At 39.7% G+C, this 24,436-nt stretch overlaps 1 protein-coding gene across 2 annotated transcripts in view; it reads right to left on the bottom strand.

Moving 5' to 3' along the window:
* The window catches only part of plxdc1 (plexin domain containing 1), a 76,900-nt gene that overhangs the window by 4,279 nt on the left and 48,185 nt on the right, over positions 1-24,436 (bottom strand). The window contains exons 3-13 of one of the 2 annotated variants that reach the window (XM_066698384.1): positions 23,424-23,567; positions 21,670-21,739; positions 18,604-18,726; positions 17,491-17,609; positions 16,748-16,847; positions 16,268-16,363; positions 15,741-15,822; positions 8,498-8,558; positions 7,128-7,254; positions 4,083-4,118; positions 1,703-1,860 (exon numbers count right to left, since the gene is read on the bottom strand). In XM_066698384.1, coding sequence (XP_066554481.1) covers positions 1,703-1,860; positions 4,083-4,118; positions 7,128-7,254; positions 8,498-8,558; positions 15,741-15,822; positions 16,268-16,363; positions 16,748-16,847; positions 17,491-17,609; positions 18,604-18,726; positions 21,670-21,739; positions 23,424-23,567 — 1,116 coding nt within the window. The remainder of the gene's footprint in view (positions 1-1,702; positions 1,861-4,082; positions 4,119-7,127; positions 7,255-8,497; positions 8,559-15,740; positions 15,823-16,267; positions 16,364-16,747; positions 16,848-17,490; positions 17,610-18,603; positions 18,727-21,669; positions 21,740-23,423; positions 23,568-24,436) is intronic. The other variant, XM_066698385.1, reaches the window with a different exon arrangement.

Here is a 24,436-nt window from a genome sequence, read left to right as displayed (position 1 = left end):
AATAATCTCACTTGAACAACCTCACTGCTCTCCAAACTAGAATTCTGTAAGCAGGTTTGTGTTTCTGATAGACAAAATGGAAATGTGGTTCACTCACCAAATCCTTTAAAATAAGATCATATTTCCAAACAAGAATATTAAGAAATGTTTTTTCTAATATCAGGCAATACTTTCTTATATTCCAAGTGGCTAGATAGATTTTTAAAAACAATAATCTTATTCCCCTTGACAAAATTAATTCTTGCTGAGAGGGGGGCAAGAACACAAATCTGGTAGATCTTAGCCACTCATCTACAGATCCACAGCCCTGTTTTCAGCTCTTTTTTTTTTTAAATGTTATGGTTACAACACCAGGGCCCTGTTCCTTGTACCTGGTTTAACTAATTCAAGCTAATCAGCTGGATTCAGTTAATCCGATCATTTAAATCAGGGTACATCTCCAATGGTAATTTTGGATTTTAAGCTTGCTTTGAGGAATGGAAAAAGACGGACTACAAGGAACGGGGCCCTGTAAAATAATGTATACAGCGATCAGCCATAACATTATGACCACCTGCCTAATATTGTGTAGGTCCCCCTTTTGCTGTCAAAACAGCCCTGAACCGTCGAGGCATGGACTCCACTAGACCTCTGAAGGTGTGCTGTGGTATCTGGCACCAAGACGTTAGCAGCAGATCCTTTAAGTCCTGTAAGTTGCGAGGTGGGGCTTCCATGGATCGGACTTGTTTGTCCAGCACATCCCACAGATGCTCGATTGGATTGAGATCTGGGGAATTTGGAGGCCAAGTCAACACCTTGAACTCGTGATTCATCAGACCAGGCCACCTTTGTCCATTGCTCCGTGGTCCAGTTCTGATGCTCACGTGCCCATTGTAGGCACTTTCGGCAGTGGACAGGGTTCAGCACGGGCACCCTGACTGGTCTACGGCTATGCAGCCCCATACGCAACAAACTGCGATGCACTGTGTGACACCTTTCTATCAGAACCAGCATTAACTTTTTCAGCAATTTGAACTAAAGTAGCTCGTCTGTTGCATCGGACAACACGGGCCAGCCTTCGCTCCCCACGTGCATCAATGAGCCTTGGCCACCGATGACCCTGTTGCCGGTTCACCGCTTTTCCTTCCTTGGACCACTTTTGATAGGTACTGACCACTGCAGACCGGGAACACCCCACAAGAGCTGCAGTTTTGGAGATGCTCTGACCCAGTCGTCTAGCCATCACAATTTGGTCCCTGTCAAAGTCGCTCAGATCCTTACGCTTGCCTATTTTTCCTGCTTCTAACACATCAACTTTGAGGACAAAATGTTCACTTGCTGCCTAATATATCCCACCCACTGACAGGTGACATGATAACGAGATTATCAGTATTATTCACTTCACCTGTCAGTGGTCATAATGTTATGGCTGATCGGTGTATGTGTGTGTGTGACCAGGTCACTTTTCATTTCAATTTTATGGTAACAAGACATGTTATATTACCAGTTTGTTCAATTATTTGTCAATAAATTACATTACCATACGTTTTAACACCTTTCTGCTGCAGGAATTTTGCAACTGAAAAAAACAACATGGTAAAAATATTTTATTTTTTAGAACATCTTAGTTTTAAAGGGCACATTTGGTTTTAATGATACTAAAGGGTAGAAATATATAGTACAAGTAATAATAAAAACAGGCTGGGACAGAGGACGGGCTCACCTGTATGAGGTAGAATGCAGGGGCAGCAGTGGGGTGTGTGTTGATGTAGAGAGCCAGCAGAGTCAAGGCAAGGAGCATTACAATGGCTGAGATCACACCCGCAATGATCCCTGTGTGCACTGGCGCCCCCTGCTGCCGTGGTGGACCTGTCTGTAAGTCTACACCAAAGAGGAAAGAGGGAGGGAGAGAATCAGGAGAAAAACAGAGAAAGGGATCAGACATCCTTAACCTGAAGCACTTTTTGCATGCTTCACATGTCAGAGGAAAGCTTTTACAATCCTGAAATGTTTTTCCATTAACCTGTACAAGCAATTCATTTCCACGACCTCTGTCCTCTGGTTAATTAGCAGTGTCTTTAATTCTGTAATTGGTGCCAGGGCGCCAGGGGCATGTTGGAAGAAACAACAGCCAGAGGAGAAACTGTTCACCACTATCAACACCACAACCACCACAACTACCGCCACCAGCACCACCACCATCACCACCACAACAACAACAACAACAACAACAACAACAACAACAACAACAGGTTTTAATATTTGAATTTTTCAAAACAGTTGTTTTGAAAAAAACCTTTAAAGATTCTGAAGAATATGCAAGTTTGTTAGTTACAAATTACACATTTTGTCTGATTACAGCTGTGGAACTTTCTCATGATTTGCCAAGGGAGTGGAAACATATATTTTTTTGTATCATATTTTGAAGGCCTTGCAATGTTACGTCATGTATTGATAGCTCTGGATACAAGAATCTGGAGCTTGGTAAATTCTGTATCACTTTTACTGCTACTAGCATTACTACTACTACTACTACTACTACTACTACTACTACTACTACTACTACTACTACTACTACTACTACTAATACTAATAGTAACTTTAATATAAAAGTAGACACCCAGTAGACACCCTAGTAGACAGTCCTTTCCAGCACCACCCTATAAAAGCAACAGCTTCCTTGAGCAACACCTCCACTGGGAACTCCTCCCCTACACTGAGTTATTCTCTCTCTAACAGCAACGCAGCCACTGCAGAAGAGCAACATTTGTCAATGGTGCAGCCCCAGTCTCTGCTTCTGGCTTCTGGTCAGAGAGTGACCTTTTCGACTTAAAGAAACATGCAAGATTATCAGATGCTGTCAAGCTCTTGCGGGCGGGGGTGTATGTGTGAGCAAATCTGTGCTGCAGTCAAGTGGGAGTTTGTCCTACATGCAGAATCTGCCCTTGATATGCCTGCCATTTTAGATTTGGATCAATCTTAAGACACAAAAGTAAAAATAATACATTGCAGTTACATCCAGGGTACATACTTTTCGTAGAAAAAATACGTCAGTGCACTAGTCTAAAAGCAATTACAGACGTGCATGGCAATGTTACAATTACAGATTGTCTCAGTCAAGGGCTGTTTTTTACATGCAACTTTCTGTCTTGCCAAGCATCATGCTTTAAGTAAGAATTGGTGAGGCTGAGTAACAATAGTAGTATTTTTCAAAAGCTCTATCAAAACACTATCAAAGCTATCAAAGCTCTGCCATTCTCATGCTGGTTCCTATAATAACAGCAATAGCAATGCAGCAACAAATGTCACACACTCACAAAACCATATCAGACAAAAAGGTATTAAACTCTTGCACATGGACACAAATGAAAAACAAGGAAAGAAAGTATCATTATCTTGTTCACAATTATAACACCGTGTACGTGTAACATTTTGTTTTTTGTTTTTTTGTTCCTGGGTAGTAAGTGTTATTTCCTAATTGATTATGCCTCGAAAGTATAGAAAATGGCTATAATTCACCACAAACTTTGCTTTTGTGACCAGGACAGTGATATTTAACTATTTCCAACTAGAAAACGGACAAATGTGTGTCTTTTCGTTCACATAAAGTCAGGAAAAAACAAAGAAAAAAAAATATTTAGAAGTGAGTAGTTTTTCAAGATTTACGAATATACTGTATTTACAGTTATAATTATTGTGGCAGAAGGCACTGTTGAAAGCATGTTAGACTTCAGTTTCCCCTCTGCCTGCCTCAGAGCACTATGGCAAGTCCATATGGACAAAAAATAAATGTCTAGGTAACACTGCTACTGGATTTCAGCCTTACCAATACATTTGTCCACTTAAAGCACGACATTTGCTGAGTCTGGAACGTGCATGGAAAGACAGCCAATGCTGTTTTGTATTTGAAAATAGTACTGGAGCTGACTTGGATATCAGAAAACACAGGCTGCTGTTTGTCAGAGCAGACGCCCATTAACAGCAACAGCTGCTGAGGAGCAGCCCACAACACATGATAAAATGTTGCTGCTAACGGGCATCTACTGAACGACCACTCATAATAAACAAACGATAACTGTTCATATTAACCTCAGTGAACTCACCATTGCCATTGTAGTGATTGAACATTTTGGTGTCATCTGTGAAGAAACAGGCTTTGAATCAGAACAGACAGATACAGCGAAGCAGCCAAGCTCTATGTAAACTCACACTACACTGTAAGCCAGGAGAACATCGCCAGCCACAATCTATTTCATTCATGAAAGGGAGATCATAAAACTTTAAAGATTTCCGTTTTCCAAAAGCATAGAGGAGAACATAAAATCAGAGCTTTGCAATCAACCACAAATTGTAACACTCAGTAAAATGTGCAGGATATTAACAAACTGATTGTAAAAAAACACAGACAAAGATTTTGGATTTCACATTGGTAGTCTTCCTTTTGTACTGTAAAGACAACAGAAGTAACAATATTTATCACCTATGAGTTTTGATCTGTGTTTCAAATCTTTCAAATCTAGGCTGTAACTCAGCTATCCTCTACCCTGTGCCCTATACATAATTAATATGCTTTATTTATTAATTCTATTTTATTTATTTTAGGGGGTTATTTGTAAAGCAGTCTTCTGTCAGTTTAACTAATTCTGTCTGTTTTCTGTTTCGGTACTCCCATTTGACGAATTAATAAAAGTGTTAAAAAGTTAATTAATTTATGTATTTATTTGAAACATTAACACAATTTTCACTTTGGGTTTTTACCATATGCTTTACACTCACCTAAAGGATTATTAGGAACACCATACTAATACTCTGTTTGACCCCCTTTCGCCTTCAGAACTGCCTTAATTCTACGTGGCATTGATTCAACAAGGTGCTGAAAGCATTCTTTAGAAATGTTGGCCCATATTGATAGGATAGCATCTTGCAGTTGATGGAGATTTGTGGGATGCACATCCAGGGCACGAAGCTCCCGTTCCACCACATCCCAAAGATGCTCTATTGGGTTGAGATCTGGTGACTGTGGGGGCCAGTTTAGTACAGTGAACTCATTGTCATGTTCAAGAAACCAATTTGAAATGATTCCACCTTTGTGACATGGTGCATTATCCTGCTGGAAGTAGCCATCAGAGGATGGGTACATGGTGGTCATAAAGGGATGGACATGGTCAGAAACAATGCTCAGGTAGGCCGTGGCATTTAAACGATGCCCAATTGGCACTAAGGAGCCTAAAGTGTGCCAAGAAAACATCCCCCACACCATTACACCACCACCACCAGCCTGCACAGTGGTAACAAGGCATGATGGATCCATGTTCTCATTCTGTTTACGCCAAATTCTGACTCTACCATCTGAATGTCTCAACAGAAATCGAGACTCATCAGACCAGGCAACATTTTTCCAGTCTTCAACTGTCCAATTTTGGTGAGCTTGTGCAAATTGTAGCCTCTTTTTCCTATTTGTAGTGGAGATGAGTGGTACCCGGTGGGGTCTTCTGCTGTTGTAGCCCATCCGCCTCAAGGTTGTACGTGTTGTGGCTTCACAAATGCTTTGCTGCATACCTCGGTTGTAACGAGTGGTTATTTCAGTCAAAGTTGCTCTTCTATCAGCTTGAATCAGTCGGCCCATTCTCCTCTGACCTCTAGCATCAACAAGGCATTTTCGCCCACAGGACTGCCGCATACTGGATGTTTTTCCCTTTTCACACCATTCTTTGTAAACCCTAGAAATGGTTGTGCGTGAAAATCCCAGTAACTGAGCAGATTGTGAAATACTCAGACCGGCCTGTCTGGCACCAACACCCATGCCACGCTCAAAATTGCTTAAATCACCTTTCTTTCCCATTCAGACATTCAGTTTGGAGTTCAGGAGATTGTCTTGACCAGGACCACACCCCTAAATGCATTGAAGCAACTGCCATGTGATTGGTTGGTTAGATAATTGCATTAATGAGAAATTGAACAGGTGTTCCTAATAATCCTTTAGGTGAGTGTATTGGTTTAAGTTAACCAAAAAATATTCTTTAAATTAAGATATAAATGCCACCTTTTCAAGCAGATCATTGGGTGATATTACAATCAGCTATCAGCTGAAATGTTGATGACAGATACATTTTACCCCCCTTTACTACCCTTCCTCTATAACCCGTTACTTTTACACCCTGGCCTCTAAGTGGTGGAATGACCTTCCCACTGAGGTCAGGACAGCAGAGTCCCTTTCCACCTTCTGGCCATTACTCAAGACACATATGTTCAGACTGTACCTGTAATACAGGAGCTTATTCTCCTGAGCTTCTCAGAATGCTTGCTAATATGCACTTTATTTAACTATGCTTCCTTATGCTCCTGTGAACTTTTAGTACTTCTATTGTTTTACTGAAACTTCTCCTATGCCCCCCCCCTTTAGCACATGAACTGAACTGTTTTAAGTCTGCACTTGTTACTTCACTGTAGTAGGATGTATGCGTATTGAATTATGTATTGGTTATACTACTGCACCTTTGTAATGTTTTAAATTGTAAATTGAATTGATTGTATTACTGCACTTCTGTAATGCTTAAAAATGTCAATTTAATTGATTTAAAATGCTTCTTGTGTAAACTGTTAGTCACCCTGGATAAGGGTATCTGCTAAGAAGTAAATAATAATAGCAATAATTGTATTCCTGTAGCTTTAAGTTTCTGCTTGAAAGGCAAGCAAGTTGGCTGTTCACTTTCCCTTGTCAATTCTGCAGGGCCTGCTTACAGAGTAACCCAATGTTAACTGGGCCCTACACAGTCTTTCCATTCAAACTTGCTAAGATGGTGTAGGACTGTCATCTACAAATTGGGATTGTAGACGCAACATAGTCAACAACCAAGAAAAATAGTAGCAGCAACATTACTATGGTTCTCTATTAATCTATTTTCTTTTAAACTTTTAGAACTTTAAGAATTCCAGAACTGACCAAACACATTGAAAGCTGCTGACAATCATCACTGTAGTCAGGTCCTAAAGTGTACATTGCTTGGACCTGCCAGAGCAGAATACATCAACGACCACAAACAGTGTTTCTGAAGGGTCCTTCCTGGGCTTTATGAGGACTCAGATGTACCTCTAAGGTGGCAGGTGGGAACAGTGAGTTGGTGTTTGAGTGGTGCTGCCAAGCTTACCTTCAGTGACGGGACTGTCCAATAGGGACCCTGGGGAGGGGGTGGGCTCAGAGCCTGAAGGGTAAACTGTCCCTATGGAAACAGCTGAATCCTGATGAAAGTAATCCTCACACGTCATGTCCTTGGGCTGAGAGAGAGACACAACACAGAGGTGGAATATGCAGTGTGGTGCCGCCCAGAGGCCTGAAAAAGGGCTTGTCTCAGGGATGCAGTAATCAAAACCATTTCCAAATCAACTCAGCATTTCATGGGAAAACACGGAGATATAAAATCTAAACACTCACAGAGAAATGACCAGCAATGACTACTGTCTCTCATGTGGTATTGTTCATTTGAGCTTACAAAAAGAGGACAGAAGTAGTATTGAACATCTTGTGTTTTCCATTATTTTAGTGACCCCTGGTGATTTTGCAGAGCTCAGAGCTAGATGTAAGATTTGAAACTACAATTTGGTTATTTTGTATATTTTTCTCTTAACTGAGCCCCACTGTAAATTGTACATAGCTGTGTACATTCCTCACCAATATATATTAACTCTTGTAATACATTATGTAATTAGAACATTTTAACCTATTACACTTTTGGGTAACACTGTGTATTTACACTATAATTACTTGTTACAGAGTGAATACAGTGTAAATTGACATAATTACAGTGGTAGTTACCAAGTAATTAAAGTGTAAATACATGGTAATTAAGGACACAATGTAAAACGTTACCCGCTTTTGTTATCACCCCTGTAACACACTGTATTTTCCTATTATAACTCATGCTGAATTCAACAGGTTGGATTAAGTTGTCAGTCAAATAAATGAACTGTAAGACATTGATCGAAATTGTCATGATAAATACATTTAAAAAATGTTAAGTCTTGAAATGGTCATGTGGCACACTGGGATCACACATAATCTGAATCACAAACAGCAAATATTTGCAGCACAGCTTATTCAACAACCAAGAAATTAAATAGCAGCAACACTACTGTGATAGTCTATTACACTATTGTATTTTAAACTACTAATTAAAATGAATAAAGGGAGATCAGAAGGGAAAGCACTTCAAGGACTATGATTGAAATGTTCTGTGTTAATATGCTGCTTGTTTATGTTACACTGCCTGAAGGGGAAGCAACCAATAGGTCTGGGCCTTAAGCCCAGAGATTTTCTACCCCCAGAGATTTTCTCCTATATCAGCATGTCATCCTATAGGAGTTTTTCTTCTTCTCTCCTCCATGTCTAATAGATTAATATTACATTTTGTATTACTATTAATCACTTTCCTATATTGTTATTTTAATCAATGAACCACTCTGTGGCAACCTTGCAAACTGATAGATTAATTAATTGACTATGGGACTAAGACTCCCCTACCTCCTCTGAACAGCCATAATCCAGCCATTCCTGCCTGTGCCTGTCGATCCCATCTGAGCATCTGAAATCAAGGAACCAAAATCTGAATTCTTTTCTGTGTCAGAATCAGAAAGAAGAGACACACTCATCCAATCTGTCATCTTAATTCAGAGATACACAAACTCTAAAACCCACAGAAACACACACATTCACTAAAACATATAGAGACATGCATACTCACCAATGCAAATACACACACACACACACACACAGATCATTGTCTTCCACAAGCAGGGGCGTGTTTGTAAATTTTGGGGCCCCAATCAAAGCTCAGTTTAGGGCCCCCTCCACCTCTACCTGTCATGACACAAGCTTTTAATCACAAACAATAAGGTCACCGACAAAACATTGTCATCAACAAGTTATCTTTTGGAAATCATACTGGAAATACTTAAGCTGTGCTAAAAACAAATAGCGCTATAATAAATCATAAATAACAGATAAAGTACATATTCAATTAAGTAGCTGCATAAATAAAACCCAATCACTTACTGTCTTGATTTATTTAGATCGAATACTTCTAAATGTCCTACGATTCCAAAACAGCCTTTAATTAAATCCTACAGTTATAGCCACGGCAGTTGTAGTCTTTTCAACTGTTCAATCTCACCCCTTTTCATCGATAACTCCGGCTACATAGTTGTACCTAATCAGGCTTCCTATAGAAATTATAGAACTACATGCATCAATCTGTTGGCTTGTTCCCATGGGCTGCATTAACGTTGTGCAGACTTTTGTCATTCTGCAAAAGGAATCAGACCATTTAGTCAATGATCAGACTTTCGTCTGATTAGTGTGACTTCAGAGCTATGAACACAAACACACTTCTTAGCATAACAATATTAAATACTGAAACAAAAATTGCCCATGATGATAAAAAATAAATGAAAAAATGCCCTAATGTATTTTCTGGTATAAATAGGCTATGAGGATTCTAAATTAAAATTAAACTTTATTCTCACAGCACTGCACAGTGGGATTTGAACCCGGCTCTCCCACACCACAGTGCAGAGACCTCACTGCAGCACCAAACAGAGAGGCTTCAGCACTGCTACATTAAAAATAAAAGGCGATATTAAAAATATGAAAAAATAAGTTATTTGTTGCAAGTTACAATTCAGCTTGTGATATAACACTGGTACTAGGCATCAGGGGGGCCCACTAGTCCCTTGGGTCCGCACGCAATTGCGTGGTTTGCGTGTTGGGAAACCATGCCACTGTCCACAAGACATTTGTGGAAAATTACTTTTGAATTGCAATACAGTGAAAGTACCTTTAGCATAAAGCTCATAGGACTGTTTACTACTCTCACTACCCCCCTGCTCCTCCCTCCTCTACTCCCACTACATTTTTCTTCGATTTGTATTGTGTATTCGCAAACATCATAAAAACTGCATAATCCTGCTGCAGAGAAAGGTTTTAAAAAAAGACTTTAAGGCTAAATGGAAATATATTTTCTAAGATGCTACAAAATAATAATAATAATGAACAATTTATAATAACGAACATACATTTTTCTCAAGCATGCACAACAAAGAAAAATTAATTGGATTTAAAACACCAAGCGAACAAGAACACTGCAATTCTCTTTTCAACTGCCACACATGAGAGTTATGTCATAAAAAGCAGTGTAAACAGTTTGCTTCAAAGATGATTCCCAGAGAGTGAAGAAAAAAAAATCTCAGTGAGAGAACAGGAAGATTTTTTTTTTTCAAAAGTTTGCTTTTTTTGTTACTACAATCAGCTAAACAAAAAGAGAGTTCTGAAGCTCACTCCTATTATTTGGCTGCTAACACTAAAAGCCCTTTCCTTAGATCATGGAGCGGATACAACGGTGGAGACAAATGCTCATGTTTTTAAAGTGTTTATTTTTTCATGAATACCTCGGCACTTAGGAATCTCCAAGTGTAAATCTAATAGGCTGACTGAAGCAAAGGGACAGTGGTCTAGGAGCTCAGCAGTCCTGCAGGTTTTATGGGTCTCTTTGAATTCTTGCCTGTTCAAAACCTGGAAACAATGCTTAATTGTTTCAGTATGAAATAAATGGTCCAGCTATGTCACTGAGAGCTGATTTGAAACAGTACAAGTCATTGTGGCCAGGGTTCCCCACCACTGCTATGAAGTCCTCAGTTTGGAGGTTGAGCACAAGAGTTCAGCACAGGCTTTGATTTCTTTGGCTTGTCAGACAACACTGCCCCTGTAGTATAAATGGCTCCACTGAACCCTCAGTGTTATCGGTGAGAGCTGCATGTGTCCTCATCATGACCCTTATATAAGGAATCCATCGGGCATAATGATCAATCAATAAGATTCTGATTTGGTAATAAATTAATAGGCAAATCCAACAGATTATATTAGCTAGCAGAGAATCAACAAACTATGTAACAGATACACAAGGTATGCCTTCATTGTACTCATTACGTACAATTGCACCTTGTGAGTGGAGGCAGTGAGCCAAAGAAATGAACATTTGCCAATTCCAAGGTGACAGAATATAGAAAGAAAAATGTATGGCCATTTCCAAAGTAAACAAATAAAAGTTAAAAAGATATGTAATTCGCTTAACTAACACTGTTGAAGTGTACTTCTGAAAAGTGCATAGAAAAGCAATAATTTTAGGGAGGACCATTGCAGTGCTCACTGAACACCATAAGCCCTGGATGGAAGCTGTACCTGACTTGTCAGAGTCCTGCTCACAGTTTGCTACGACTATGAGATATTCTGATTATTATAAATCACAAATGAGAAACCATCCAATCACAGAGCAGCATTTCCAAACATTCCTATACCTCTTATATCTGAACCAAAACATTTTTAGGCAGGGAGAATTGTCATATTTAATGAAAATTACTTTTTAGCCACTTTAAATATATATTTTGTGCCTATTCTTTTAAAATAAGATACACCTTTCACAAGATGTATTAACTTATACTTTATATATCCAGAAACTTCACTTTTTGCTCTCCTAGTCCTCCCCTCAAACTCCTCAAACTCTCCCCACCGCTGGTAATGTGCCTATGGCCCTACTTTATATTATTGGATTATTTGTCTAGTTTAGAGTGCATTCTGCCATAGCTAAACTGTAGGTCAAAGCAGACAGTATAATGTGAGCAGTGTAGTGACAAAGTCTTCAGTTTGGAGGTCACACTGGTAGAGGTTGTCCACCAGTGTGAAACAGCCAAGCACACATTGGAAAGCATGTGAAACTACCCTGAAGAAACACTTTTCAGTCATGTGAAGACTAGGCATTCAAAACAAACAGTTCCAAACCAAAACATACAAAACAAATCAACATATTGTAAAACCTTAGTAGAAAACAAAAAACACTAGAAATACAGAAAACCAAAGACATACACGGCCTAGCTTTAGGGTAAAGTCAAACTCCCTTGGAACATTTACTAAGATAAACCTCTGCTGCATATGGAACAAATAACACAGGGTTCACACGATTAAACAGTTACAGTCTTTGCAACCCTTGCTGTTGCTTTCCTTCAGGGAGAAAGTTTGCTAATGTACCGCGACAAGCACAAACATTTCTGAATGGGCCAATGACGGCTGCTTGGTACACTCCAGGGCTCTCTCTTTCAAGATTTGTGGGTTAATGTCTCGGTGATGAAAGACAACAGAAAAAAACAAACCAAAACAACAATGCCACCACCAAAAGGGATGGAAAACTAAGCCGTGACGTCAAAAAAACATTACAGATGCAGATTGCTTTGTTTGCAGTTCTTCCTATGTACAAACAATCAGGTCGAGGAAAGCCTGCAGTGGTCTGAGTAAAAATGCGCCAGCCCTTCCAGATGTTCCCATGGTTCTGATGTGATGGTTTGTTGATGTGACAGATGTGTGTGGCTATCCGTTTGCCGTTTACTGTGTTAGATTAAAAACACACAACATACCGCAGTGTATCGGGAGTTGTTGAGTTCAGTTATACCTAATTATAACCAGGGACTGAACCAGAGTGTATATTGGGTCAAGCTTTCTTCTTGACACTGCTAACCTCCATTTCCATCCCAACGCACACAAGACAAATATCAAAGGAAGCCCTCATTCTTCAAGCATGTTAAAGTGTTCATGGCCTAGCCCTAACTGGCTAACCTAGCTCCTAACTGTCGGTGCCTTGGCAAAACATTTATAACCAAGGCATGGTTGGAGAAATAAAATAAGAAGGAGAGGGAGACAAAGATTGAAGGAAGGGTCAGAGAGGCAGAAAGGGGATAGAAGGACAAAGGGGAGAGGGTGCAAGGAGAGAAAGGAACAGTCACTGCCCAGATAACACATTTCAGTCTGGCAACTTTGTATGAGGTTTATTTGGTAACTGATGCTCCAGAAATGTTACCCTGACCACACTGAGTCAATCATGTTCTCTGATTTGTGCTTAATAATGTTATCTACACCTGTCATGGGTCCCTCCCTGGGACCACATTTTGCATGCATAGGTACAGTATATACATATTTTTAACTTAAACTGTGTATTTAAACATTGTATTTCTATTTTGTCAGTTGTGGATATTTTTGTCTCTTCAATGTAATTATATATGTACATTTATAATGGAGTCTACAAATCTCTGTCACCACAAAATCACTTTTAAATCTAGGGCCTTTGGCAGGAGTTTGTACATTGGCGTCTTACTTCTATAACCTGTCCCAAATTCCCACAGTACATGAAAATTTGCCTTTTACATTAGTGGCCATGCTAACTGGCTGGATCATCCATACCACATGATTTAAAACTAGCTTGTGACATCTGCACCCTGCACTTGATTTATTTCTCATTGACAAGTCTCATTATTACTAGTTCTATATGATTCTCTTTTGGGTGCCGTCTGGTTTTGCATACACAATGTTCAGACTTGCCTGGCAAGAGCCAGATATACCCCTGAAGAGGTGGCTGTGTGAAGAACTCCTCTCCTCGATCGCCTGCTGGATTCAATTCCCCCATTTCTTCCCACAGAGCTGACGCATCAACACCACCTCTTACAGCTCTTTTTCAGTTGTCAATGACCTTAGTCAGTGTTGTTCTATACCACTTTATAAGCAAGATGCAACTCATATTGAACGGTTATGTTAAGTAGTGTGGCACCACCATGGCTGAAATGTTCCCCCATGGGCCACCGCATGCCCACGATCCCATCTGTGTACCCTGCGGACTTCATGCCAATTGGACACATGGTTACAGAGATATCTCAGAGGCAACTGCAAGGCTTTCTGAGCACCGTTTATAACAGCAGCATGTAAGAACTGGAATAGCAGATATAGGTTAAATCACATAATGCTTCAATTTAATACATTATGAAACTTTGTATCTAAATCAAAATGCATTCCAATGTTAGAGAGCTCTGTTTCCTTCCCCAAATAAAACAATCAGAAGTTAAATGAGAAGATGATGATTCATCCTAATTTTTCAGTCAAAATATATATTTTTTTGCTGCATAAAAAAAGTCAGCCTTGCACATACATATAGGGTTACATCACTGTCGGGGTCTGCAAACAGAATTAATCATTTAGTTTGGCTTGGGACTGTAGAGAAAGATAAAAAAGGCAAGACTTACATACAAAGATATACCATATGTAACAAGAGCACTGATCAGTGCAGAATAGAGGTTACAGCACTCTGGGTGAGTCAGGGGCTACTTGTGTCTTGCGTCTTCACAACTTAACTCACTTGAGACAACAAAAACTAAACGTGTAAGAGATGATAACTTGATATTGTCCTGACAGTCTCTTGGAACTCATTAGGAATTGCTGGCCATGGTCTTTTTTGGAAGAATTCAACAGTAAAAAGAAATGGTGGGAATATACTTTTCATTCCCATCCAAGTTTTCTCTGCGGATGAACAGTGGCCGTGGGACATCCTGCTGAACTGTTTGTTGAATGGTGTGTGCATCTCAGTACACACTGCTGTGCAGAGAAGGCAGAATCAACCCTGAGGTAATTATTTTTGCAGTTGAACAACAACAACACCTCTGTTTAAAGCTATGGCCTTGAAATCTGCAGCCTTACTCACCCCAAGTTGTTTCTCATTTATTAAATCCCTCTCTTAATCTCTCTCCTGCCATTCCCTGACACTGTCCCAGTGCCAAGCTCAGCTCCAGAACCCAAACCTTTTGATAATAAAGTACTAGATGATATTTAATCCCATTTGTTATGTATATATCAAACAAGGTCACAGGTGTACACACCAATACAAACACATTCACATTACGACAGACAAGCAAATGTACATAAATAACAAACATAGCAAAGCACAGGAAGACTCCTACACCCAGATGTGCACATTCACAAATAAATATATAGTGACACAAGTAAATATACAATAATATTGAGTGAAGCTGGTTCTAAAAGTCAGGATCCCCAAATGACTGAATATGACTGGATCGGTTTCCAAAAAGGTGCATCGTGGAGGACAATTTGAAATGTTTTATGAATGTAAATATCCACCCCTCATTTGGCTATGCTCTTTCCACAGAGCATGACCTTTTGACCTCGAGTGCAGATGCAAGCATTCTAATTATACAGCCCCTTAAGAAAGCATACATCCTCACTTATTTTATGAATGTATTGTTATACTGCCAAAGGCAACTCAAAGCTCTTTAACAGAGAATTTACGTTTCACATTAAAAAATTGAATTAAATTATAAAAAGGGATGAATAAAATCCACATAAAGATAACAACATTAGTTAAGACAAACATATATAAAACAGTCATCACATAAAACACCCTGAGGCATAAACCACAAAAGCATAATATGAAACCAAATCAATTTTAAAATACGAATCTATAAAAATGTGTATTATTATTATCATTGTTATTATTATTATTATTATTATTATTATTATTATTATTATTATTACTGAAACTGAAAGAAATTGGATATTGGATATTCTACTCTAAACCATTGCATTTAAAGGTCACAAGAACAGGCCTCTGAAATGACAGGTGGATATTTACATTCATAAATGTTTCCAGTCATAAAAGTTTACATTCACAAATCATTTCAAAGTTGCCCTCCAGACTGCAACTTTTTGGAAAATTACTAAAACATATTCAATCATTTTGGGGATCCTGCCAAGTATGGATTTAATATTAATACTATGGGTTTATATGAACCCTTTAAGCTGTGAATGCTCTGTGTCAAGTCACATCAAACATCCACCAGAAAGCCTTCGACTGACACAGACGTGCTCCCCTCTATGGCCTTACCTCTGAATGGTGTTACACCAGCTGCAGCCCGATGTGAGGTCGGACGAGAGGCAGGACTCGCAACTATCATGCTGCAGGCAGGCTAGGGACAGAGGCCAAGAATAGAGTCGTTAAAACACAGTGAACCACACGAGCAGCGTTCATACCTGATTTGTTCAGAAGTGGCAGTGAGTGTCATTATCTGAACTGGACTGGTGGTATGGTGAATTAACCGATATGCCATTGAGGTGTGCAACCAGCAGGACGTTTTGCGGGGGGCGAGACTGTTACTATACAGGATGTAAGACCTCATTTATTGTATTCACTTGTGTAAATAGGAATTTGTAAAATGTATTATGAATTTGTAATGTCTGATGCCTTGTACTGAACTGTATTTTTGCACTTTGTATTGCGCTTATGTTTTGTAAGTTGCCCTGGATAAGGGCGTCTGCCAATAAATAAATAAATAAATAAATAAATAATAATGGTGGAGTACATGTTTAACTATGGCGACTGGTGGAAAGGCTATGGAACCATAGTGTACTTACTGGGCAGGGGTGTGAACTCGATGATGGAGTGGTTGGTGATTTTGGAGGTGTCCACTTCCACACGGTGATACTCATATATGGTCTGGCGGCGGGCCTCTAATGAAAGCACAACAGGTCATGGCAGGCAGGCTCATACCCATGGCACAGACATTTTTAACTACTTATCTCTATATTACTTTGGAGTCTACAATCAGTTCCCCCCTGCTTCCCCACACTTAGGAATCCCTAGTGAGTCACTTTAGACTACTACTTACTTACTTACTACCCAGAATGACCCACAGCCCAGCTATTACACCCAGCCAGAACTGTGTGACAGCAGCAACTGGGAGCATATGTTTTTTAGGAGCTTGTGGATGAGAAAAAAAGCCACCAATGTTTGTATCTTCAGGAGATCCTAATTGCCTACCCAGCTGTTTGAGATTGCTTTGGGCCTCTCTGAACTGTGTTCGAGCAGTGAAACAGCACACCCGAGGGATTTACCTGGAACATGGGGTGAGTTGTGATAGGTCATGTAGGCATCAGATAGTCCAACCTTGACTGGGTGCTTGGTTGAACTGATCTCCGCCACAGCCATCGGCACCTGGGGAGGGGGAGAGGTGTCAGTTGGGGAAAGGAGGAATTTAGTACAGTGGTGGAAAACACTGCTCCCGGAGGGCTGCTGTTCAGTGGCTTTTCTAGGTTTCACTGAATCATCAGCACCTCCACAATGGGGGAACTCGTACAATGAGTCCAGTCAAGCCAATAATAAGATAACAGAGGTCTCAGGTGCAAGGCAAACCTCAAGACACTGCAGAGCATGTGCATCCATGATATATTTCCCTGGCTAAAAAAGACATTGTGTTCCTGACACTCTACAGTAACTCGTCACTGTAGGAGCGAACAGAGGAATAGGATGAGAAAGAAAGAGGAAAAGAGGGAGAAGAAAAGAGCAGAGTGGGAGAGAGAGAGAGAGAAAAGGAGGGAGTGGGAGAGAATAGAGCTATTGGATGAGAGAGAGATAGAGAAGAAATGAACAGAGTGCGAGGGTGAGGGAGAGAGAGAGAGAGTGAAAGAGATGTAATGAGAGCGATGAGGGAGACAGATAAAGTGAGAAAGCAGGAGGCTGTCAGTCACACTCTGGCAGTCAGGCTGAGATAATGGAGCCAGGAAACGCTGCCCCACACGCCTCTCAGTTAAGCATGCATCTGTGCGGGTATCTCAGTGAAGGATAGAAATTGACTCACATCTCTGTAGCTGAAGGTGATTGCGCCTGATCTGTGCAGAGCTGCCTGAAAGGTGAAGGCTCCCTCCGCCTCTCGGCCCTGGAGACGCACATGGTCCCATTGCACCACAAACACCTCCCCTGCGAGAGGGTACACAACACAGTCACTTTAATGTCCCCAGACTGCAGAGAGTACAGGCTGGGCATCCATTTGCCAGGCACCAATAACTCTTACAGGACAAGACAGTGTCACCCTTCCAACTGGTACACAAGCTTCAGGGACACTGGTTGTTCAAGCAAATTAATACAAAGCAGTTTGAAACCACAGGGTTTAAGAAGGCATTGTAGATCCTCTTGAGTGTTTCCAGTACGGCATGGGGAAAAAGCTTTTCAGAAAAAGCTTATTTGTGCCTTTGATAGGTTCATAGACATAAAGCTCTTTGACATTATTTTGGTTCTACTAGTCTGCTCTCTGATATAAAGGATCTGTTGTAGATCTCCATGTGAGTACGTCACCTACTTATTACACAAAGTGACATAGAAGCATCTAGGATTGTATGTCATGAACCTGGACCATTGGAGGGGTTACATTATCAACACCTCGGTACTCCAAATAATCGAATTCAAAACAAACATTGTGGCCATTCGAAAAAACTACAAAAAGTCCGAAGCTTGGGAGACCATCTTTCATATATAAATTCAAACATAGGGGCCTGTTAATACATTTACCTGATAAGTGATTAGAGAGCCCTTTGTCTTTGCAGAAAACCAATCAAAAGAGACTCACAAAGGACTTTGCAGCCTAGAGCTACGTGGATTGCTCCAAAAAGTAGGTGGTGAAGAGAAGACTGCAGAAATCACACTGTGCCTGAAGCCTCTCATTTCTATCACATTCTGTTATTAGGAATCTTTGCTTGCCCCAGATATGACCGGTAAATAGCCATCTAAGCCAACAAAGAATGGAAAATGAGAAAGAACACATACATCAGCGTACACCACTAGTAGGAAGTGACATGACAAGTCACACTCAGAGATATGTTGGATTTAAAACAGCAAGTTATTTGAAGGCACCTGCGACACCTCTAATACTTGGAGACCCAAGAGAACCACTTGCAACCTTGACTGGGACCCTCACCATTGTCGCAGTACTGCACAGTGGAGTTTTTCGAGTAGCTGGGGTCAAAGTTGGCCATGAGGGGGGCGATGTACTGGGTGGCTGTCAGCATGCGGTGCGTGATCTCCCCGGTGAAGATAAACCCTAAGGGTAAGAAATTAGATTAAAAACAGTAAGAGGTCAGACTCAACCAGTACTCCAGGGGGTACACAATGCTAAACCTGGGGGTTCCACGATGTCTTCAGATTTTCATCCCGCCTGACCTTATTGAACTCATTGCTGGCTTGACTGAACTGATCTAACAACTCACATCTATAGAACAGTCCCTAACTATGAAACCTGTTGGACCGTGGGCCTCCCAGACCAGCATTTGTGCTTCTCTCTCTGAGGACCAGTCAGCCAACACTAGCCTCCCTCTGTAACACCCACATGTACTCCCTGTGAAGCGGTGCCTCACAAAACCACACTTAACCACAAAGGAATTCATACCTCATGATAGTTGTCATAAGGCAGAACTACTTTTTGCAATTGATGGACTTCAAAAGGGAGTACGCCCATTCAAATGCTGTGAATGATCACTATGTTTTTTATGCACATGCCACTCTTTCTGAATTAAGCACATTACACTGTCTGCTAAGGAAGATGGTTGCACTACATGAATGAATCAATGGGAAGAACCCTTGCATTGTGACAAGACGTGATGGCTTTTGCTATTGAAAACGTATACAGTGTAAACACACATCATTGAAGAGGTTTTCTAATTTTGCTTTTGGGAATGTAATTTTTTTTATGTAAATACTACAAGTATCTGTTATTCTGCTATACAGGTCAGGTGAATATTGAGCTTCTGTCTCTCTTTACAAGACATTTGCATATTTAATTTATTCACTGTTTTAAATGTCTCTTACACACATTTGTTTTAGATTTACAAAAACAGTACATATTTAAATATTAACATTATATGTTCTACACTAATTATATTATCCAGTATAACAGATTTAGCCAATATACCTGTAATGCAATTGAGATGTTGCCATGGATTAAGTTTTTTTACTTTTTATTAATCAGTCAAGTAATCAACAAGGAGCAAAAATAAATATATCTGTGGGCTAAGTATTGCCTGTATGTTATTGAGATAACAAGAAATTAAAAATAAGGCATGTACCAAATCGTCTCTCACAGCTTCTGGAGAAATAGCTATGAAAGGCACTTCCACCTTGTAGCCTTTTGAATCTAATATCTGTGAATATCTGCACCCTCCTCATAAACTGTACCTCACCAGTATTATGTCCTGAAGATGAACACAAAGGAATAAATGAACTCAAATATCTACCCTAACCCAAACCCACAACAAAAGTATAGGATATTATAAATATACTGTATATCATATTTAATATTACCAGGGAAAATTAATTCATATAACAAAAAGGTTAATTATGTTGACAATATATCATAAAAATTAGATTACAGTGGGCAGATACCTGAAATACACAAATACAAACATACATGCACGTATCTATATATGTGGCATAAAGAGCAGTTATAATGTGGTTAGTGAACTATACAATATCAAATCAGTCAATTCATAATTTAATTAAGGGAAAAGCAGAGAATAAACACATAAACAAATTAATAAATAAATTACAATAAAGTACATTTAAGATGCATTTTGTTTTCTTCTTTTCTTCTTCTAGCAGAAATCAAAACCTTCTATATGGACCGATGCCCCAAAATCTATCCAGGTATAATTTCATGGGATGGGGGGGTAATATGGAAGGTCTTTACAGGAGAACAAAGAAGAACGTGATCATCATTGGAAGAGATTCTGGATTCTGGATTCTGAATCGGCCCAGAATCGTGTCACTATACCCAGCATTTTGATCTTTCAACAAAAGGAGTCCCACACCTGGTGGACGTACTACAGTGTCATGGGAAAAATATTGGTGCTGTGTGTCCGCCAGCATCCTGTCAGTAACTGGGGGAAGCTGTGCAATTAACTTGGCAGCAGCTGTGAGGAGGGTGTTTCATCCGTGCGGGAGCCTTCCAGTCTCATTACGGACTCAGCTTCAGATAAAAGCAGATAATCAGCTCTTGTGTTTATATAGCCTTGATGGCGCAAATATAAATATAAAGGGGAAACAAAGCTGAAGCCAAACTCTGGCTCTTGTAATTAATTCTATTGGGTGTTCATTACCATTAGACATAATCAGCTGATAATGTGAGGGTGGCTGGGACAGCTGGACAGGTTGGGGGCGGGGGACGGGGGATGGGACTGAAAAATAAATACTAATAATCAAAATCAATTAATCCAATAGGAGAATGACTCTGGATTCCATTACTCCACAGATAGATGCAAACAATTATGGAACACAATTAGCCATGAAAAAGGAAAACAAAACTAAAATAACCTCAGCTAGTATTCTGAAAGCACAGGCCTACTCAGGCACGCACGCCACAGAGAAAAGTTTGGGATGATTAATCGTTGTGTAGTTTCCATCAGCAACAGAAGTGGAAACAAGTATTTTTCTTTTTTTCTCTGCAGTGTCATAGGATAGACTAGGCTGGTAACTCTCCAGACCTGCTCATGGAGATCCACCCACACCATGTTCATGTTATAGGGTAACAATTTCCTAAGCCTGGGAATACATGTTAGGTATTGATTAAAGTGATTGTACAGTTAAGGTCCTAAAGGGCTGAAGAAAAGCAGGTGTTTGCTATGCATGATTACCAAATAGATGAATGAACAACCCAGCTAACAGAATTCGCTCTGGCAACTTTGTAGGTTTGGTTGTGTTTTGGTTTTGACAAAGATGATGTGAGATAAATGTGGCACGAATTAGCCTGGCAAAAACTACACTAAACCCACAAAGGATTTACCAGAAGAGGAACCAAGAAAACAAGTATTGTCTTTTCAAATGAAACAAAACTGAAGATGCTGATAGAAATATCTTGGGTATAGTCTGAGTCCCCATTCTTAATCACAAACCAGTAGGAGTCTAAGGCAAAATGCTTTACCTCACACTGCCAGCGAATGCCACAGTGTGACTGTAATTGTACTTGTCTGCACATCTCTGCCCAGTGTCTCACCTCCAGTTGCTATAGTGATCTGCCTCAGATCATGTCCATAGAAGGGGAAATCAAAGGACAGGGCCACCCGCTGCAAAAACATTTCAGAGAAAGAGAGAGATAAAGAGATAGACAGATTAGAGGAGCAATGAGGATGTGTTCAGGAGATGTGTTCTAAATACTAAAAAAATAAGCTGTATATAAAAACTGTTTATAAGTAACACCCTGTAAAACAATGTACATACAACAGGGCCAATAATAGTTGCACTTTTAATGTTTTTAGTAATAGGTTAATAGGTTAGGGTAACTCCATCTGTGTTTATGGGAATTTGTACTACTTTTGTATTGGAGTTTGCTGTGATATAAACTACGGGCACATGTTTTCCTGTAGTCTTGTCAGTACTATATTATTTACAACCCAAAGTGTTGGATTAAAATGCAAAATGTGTATACTTCGCTTTTGGACTTACATTACCTTATTTTCATATACTTTAAATATGCTGTAATAGTTGATTTTCCTACTATTGCCTTGTGTGTACAGTGAGATTGAACTATAACCCTAATTACTGAAATAACACTATTGTATGTTAGTATAGTCCAAAAACTATAGTCTCTAGTATTTTTGTGGCTTTTCCCTACAATGAAAAGTTGAAATTAACTTGGTTACCAAACGGTAAAAATCCCACTAAAACACAAATTTTGTCTATAATTAATCTTCCAATGACTACAGCAAAAATATCCATTCACCCATCCTTTATCAATAACTGCTTCATCCAGTACAAGGTCACAGTTACAGCAAAAATAGTAGGCCTAATATTAGTGTTTCTGTTAAAACTGCAGTGAATTTGTCACCTGTGTTGATAATACAGTAATACCTCGGCTAATATATCCTCTGTGAATGAAACTCTTTTATGACAAAGTCAGATTTGGAGAGTTTTTTGTTTGTTCAATTGCAACTGAGAGATATTGCTTGACATTATTTAATTTCAATCTGTGAAGAGGTTCATGAGTGTCCCTCACCTGGCCCAATGAGCACGTCACCAGTCTGCCTTTTCTTTCCATTTGTCATTGCTCAATATCCTTGTAATGGAACATTTATTGTTTCTTGAGCAGTGATAAAATAATTTAACTACCACCGTTATTTCATCAAAATGACCATCTAATGCTGGTGGCCTTACTGGGCAAAAAGTGCAGTGTAAATCTATCTCTTTAGAATCGAAAATGCAGATCAATAAAAGTTTCTCATTCCAAACAGACAAGTGCAGGCTTTGATGCAGCAAGCTACCTTACGGCTATGACATATTTAATGTTTCCAGACTCATTTGACTATTTTTGGTTTGTTTTTAATATGTTTCTACTGCACCCCTACCCCTCATCTCTGCTCTGAAGTCCTGGAACGCATACCTACACCTCCTGTTATTTCTACCTCTGGTAACAAAGTTTCTGATAAATAAATTACATCACGGAACACATCTACTTCCTTAATCGAGGTGTTATTGTATTCAAAACTACATTGAAGGCTGTTCTATGCATATTCATATTTACTATGCGAATACACACTGCAATCTGTGATAATACTTATATTGAAAAATGTAGTTTCTGTAAAAAATAAATAAATATAATAGTATTATTTTCCTGTATGTTATGCTTGCCATGTTTAATGATGTGTGTATGTTGCATGTGTGGTATATGTGCGTGTGTTTTGGTGATCAGTATGTGGTTGCATGCTGCATGGCCGGTGTATATGCTGTGTGTCATGTGCTGTTGGCTCTCACCGCTGCCTGTCGGTGTGTGTTGGACAGGATGCCATGAATTCGGACTTGGCCGTGCTCCAGGGAGGTGAGGTCAATCCACCGGTCTGCAGTGCGGGGGTCACCTAGGTCAAAACTGCGCCAGGAGTAGTAGCGCTGGGAATCCTCCTAGCACAGAGAGACAGATAGGCAGCCAGAGTAAGAAAAAGAGCACCCACAAATAATCACTTCTTATTAAGGTTCAGAAGTGCAAGACTGAGACAAAATCAAATGCAAAGAATGAACACTTACTGATCCTACCAAGGTACAGCAGCATGAATCTTCTGTTAATCACCACAAATGACAAAACACACCCATCTCCCTACAACAGGCAGACTATGACACACAAACCCACACAACCTACATTGGTAGCAGTACTAGAATAAACTCTCCTAACCAGTTTGATGAAGGCGAAGGGAACTCTTAGGGATCCTTTAAGCAACATCTGCAGGAGATTTGTGGATCATTAAGCAACAAATGAAATCTGCTCTCATTTATGACCTTTCCAATGTTATTATTAACAGGCAGAGCGGTGTTAGTTTACCCTGCAGTATCTCTCAAGTCCACTTTCTTTATATAGTGAACAAAACCTTGTAAAGCAGAACATCCCACTACATCAACAAAGAATACAAAAGGATGCAAGACAAAATTCCAGTGTTAGAAAACTGTGAACTGAGGAATCATGGGAATATAAACAATATCTTTGAACTAGCATGCCTGTCTACAGCACTGGGGTGTTTCAGAAGACTGGACAATAGGAATGGCTCACACACAGAGGCACGTCTACAACTCAACAACAGTGTCATGTTCTGTGGTGACATGACAAAAACCAATTAAATGCAGACTAAAATCCCACTGCTGCTGAGAGAGAAACACACACACACACACACACACACACACACACATATGATCTGGTGTTATTTTAGGCTTGTTCCTGAATGTATGGCACATCAGATTGCTAACCTAAAAGGTGCCAGAGAAACAAAATGCATTATTAA

This window comes from Amia ocellicauda, chromosome 3 (assembly GCF_036373705.1).
Source record: "Amia ocellicauda isolate fAmiCal2 chromosome 3, fAmiCal2.hap1, whole genome shotgun sequence".
Lineage (NCBI taxonomy): Eukaryota > Metazoa > Chordata > Actinopteri > Amiiformes > Amiidae > Amia > Amia ocellicauda.
Note: the sequence above shows the minus strand (reverse complement) of the source record. Positions and strands in the feature narration are given on the sequence as shown.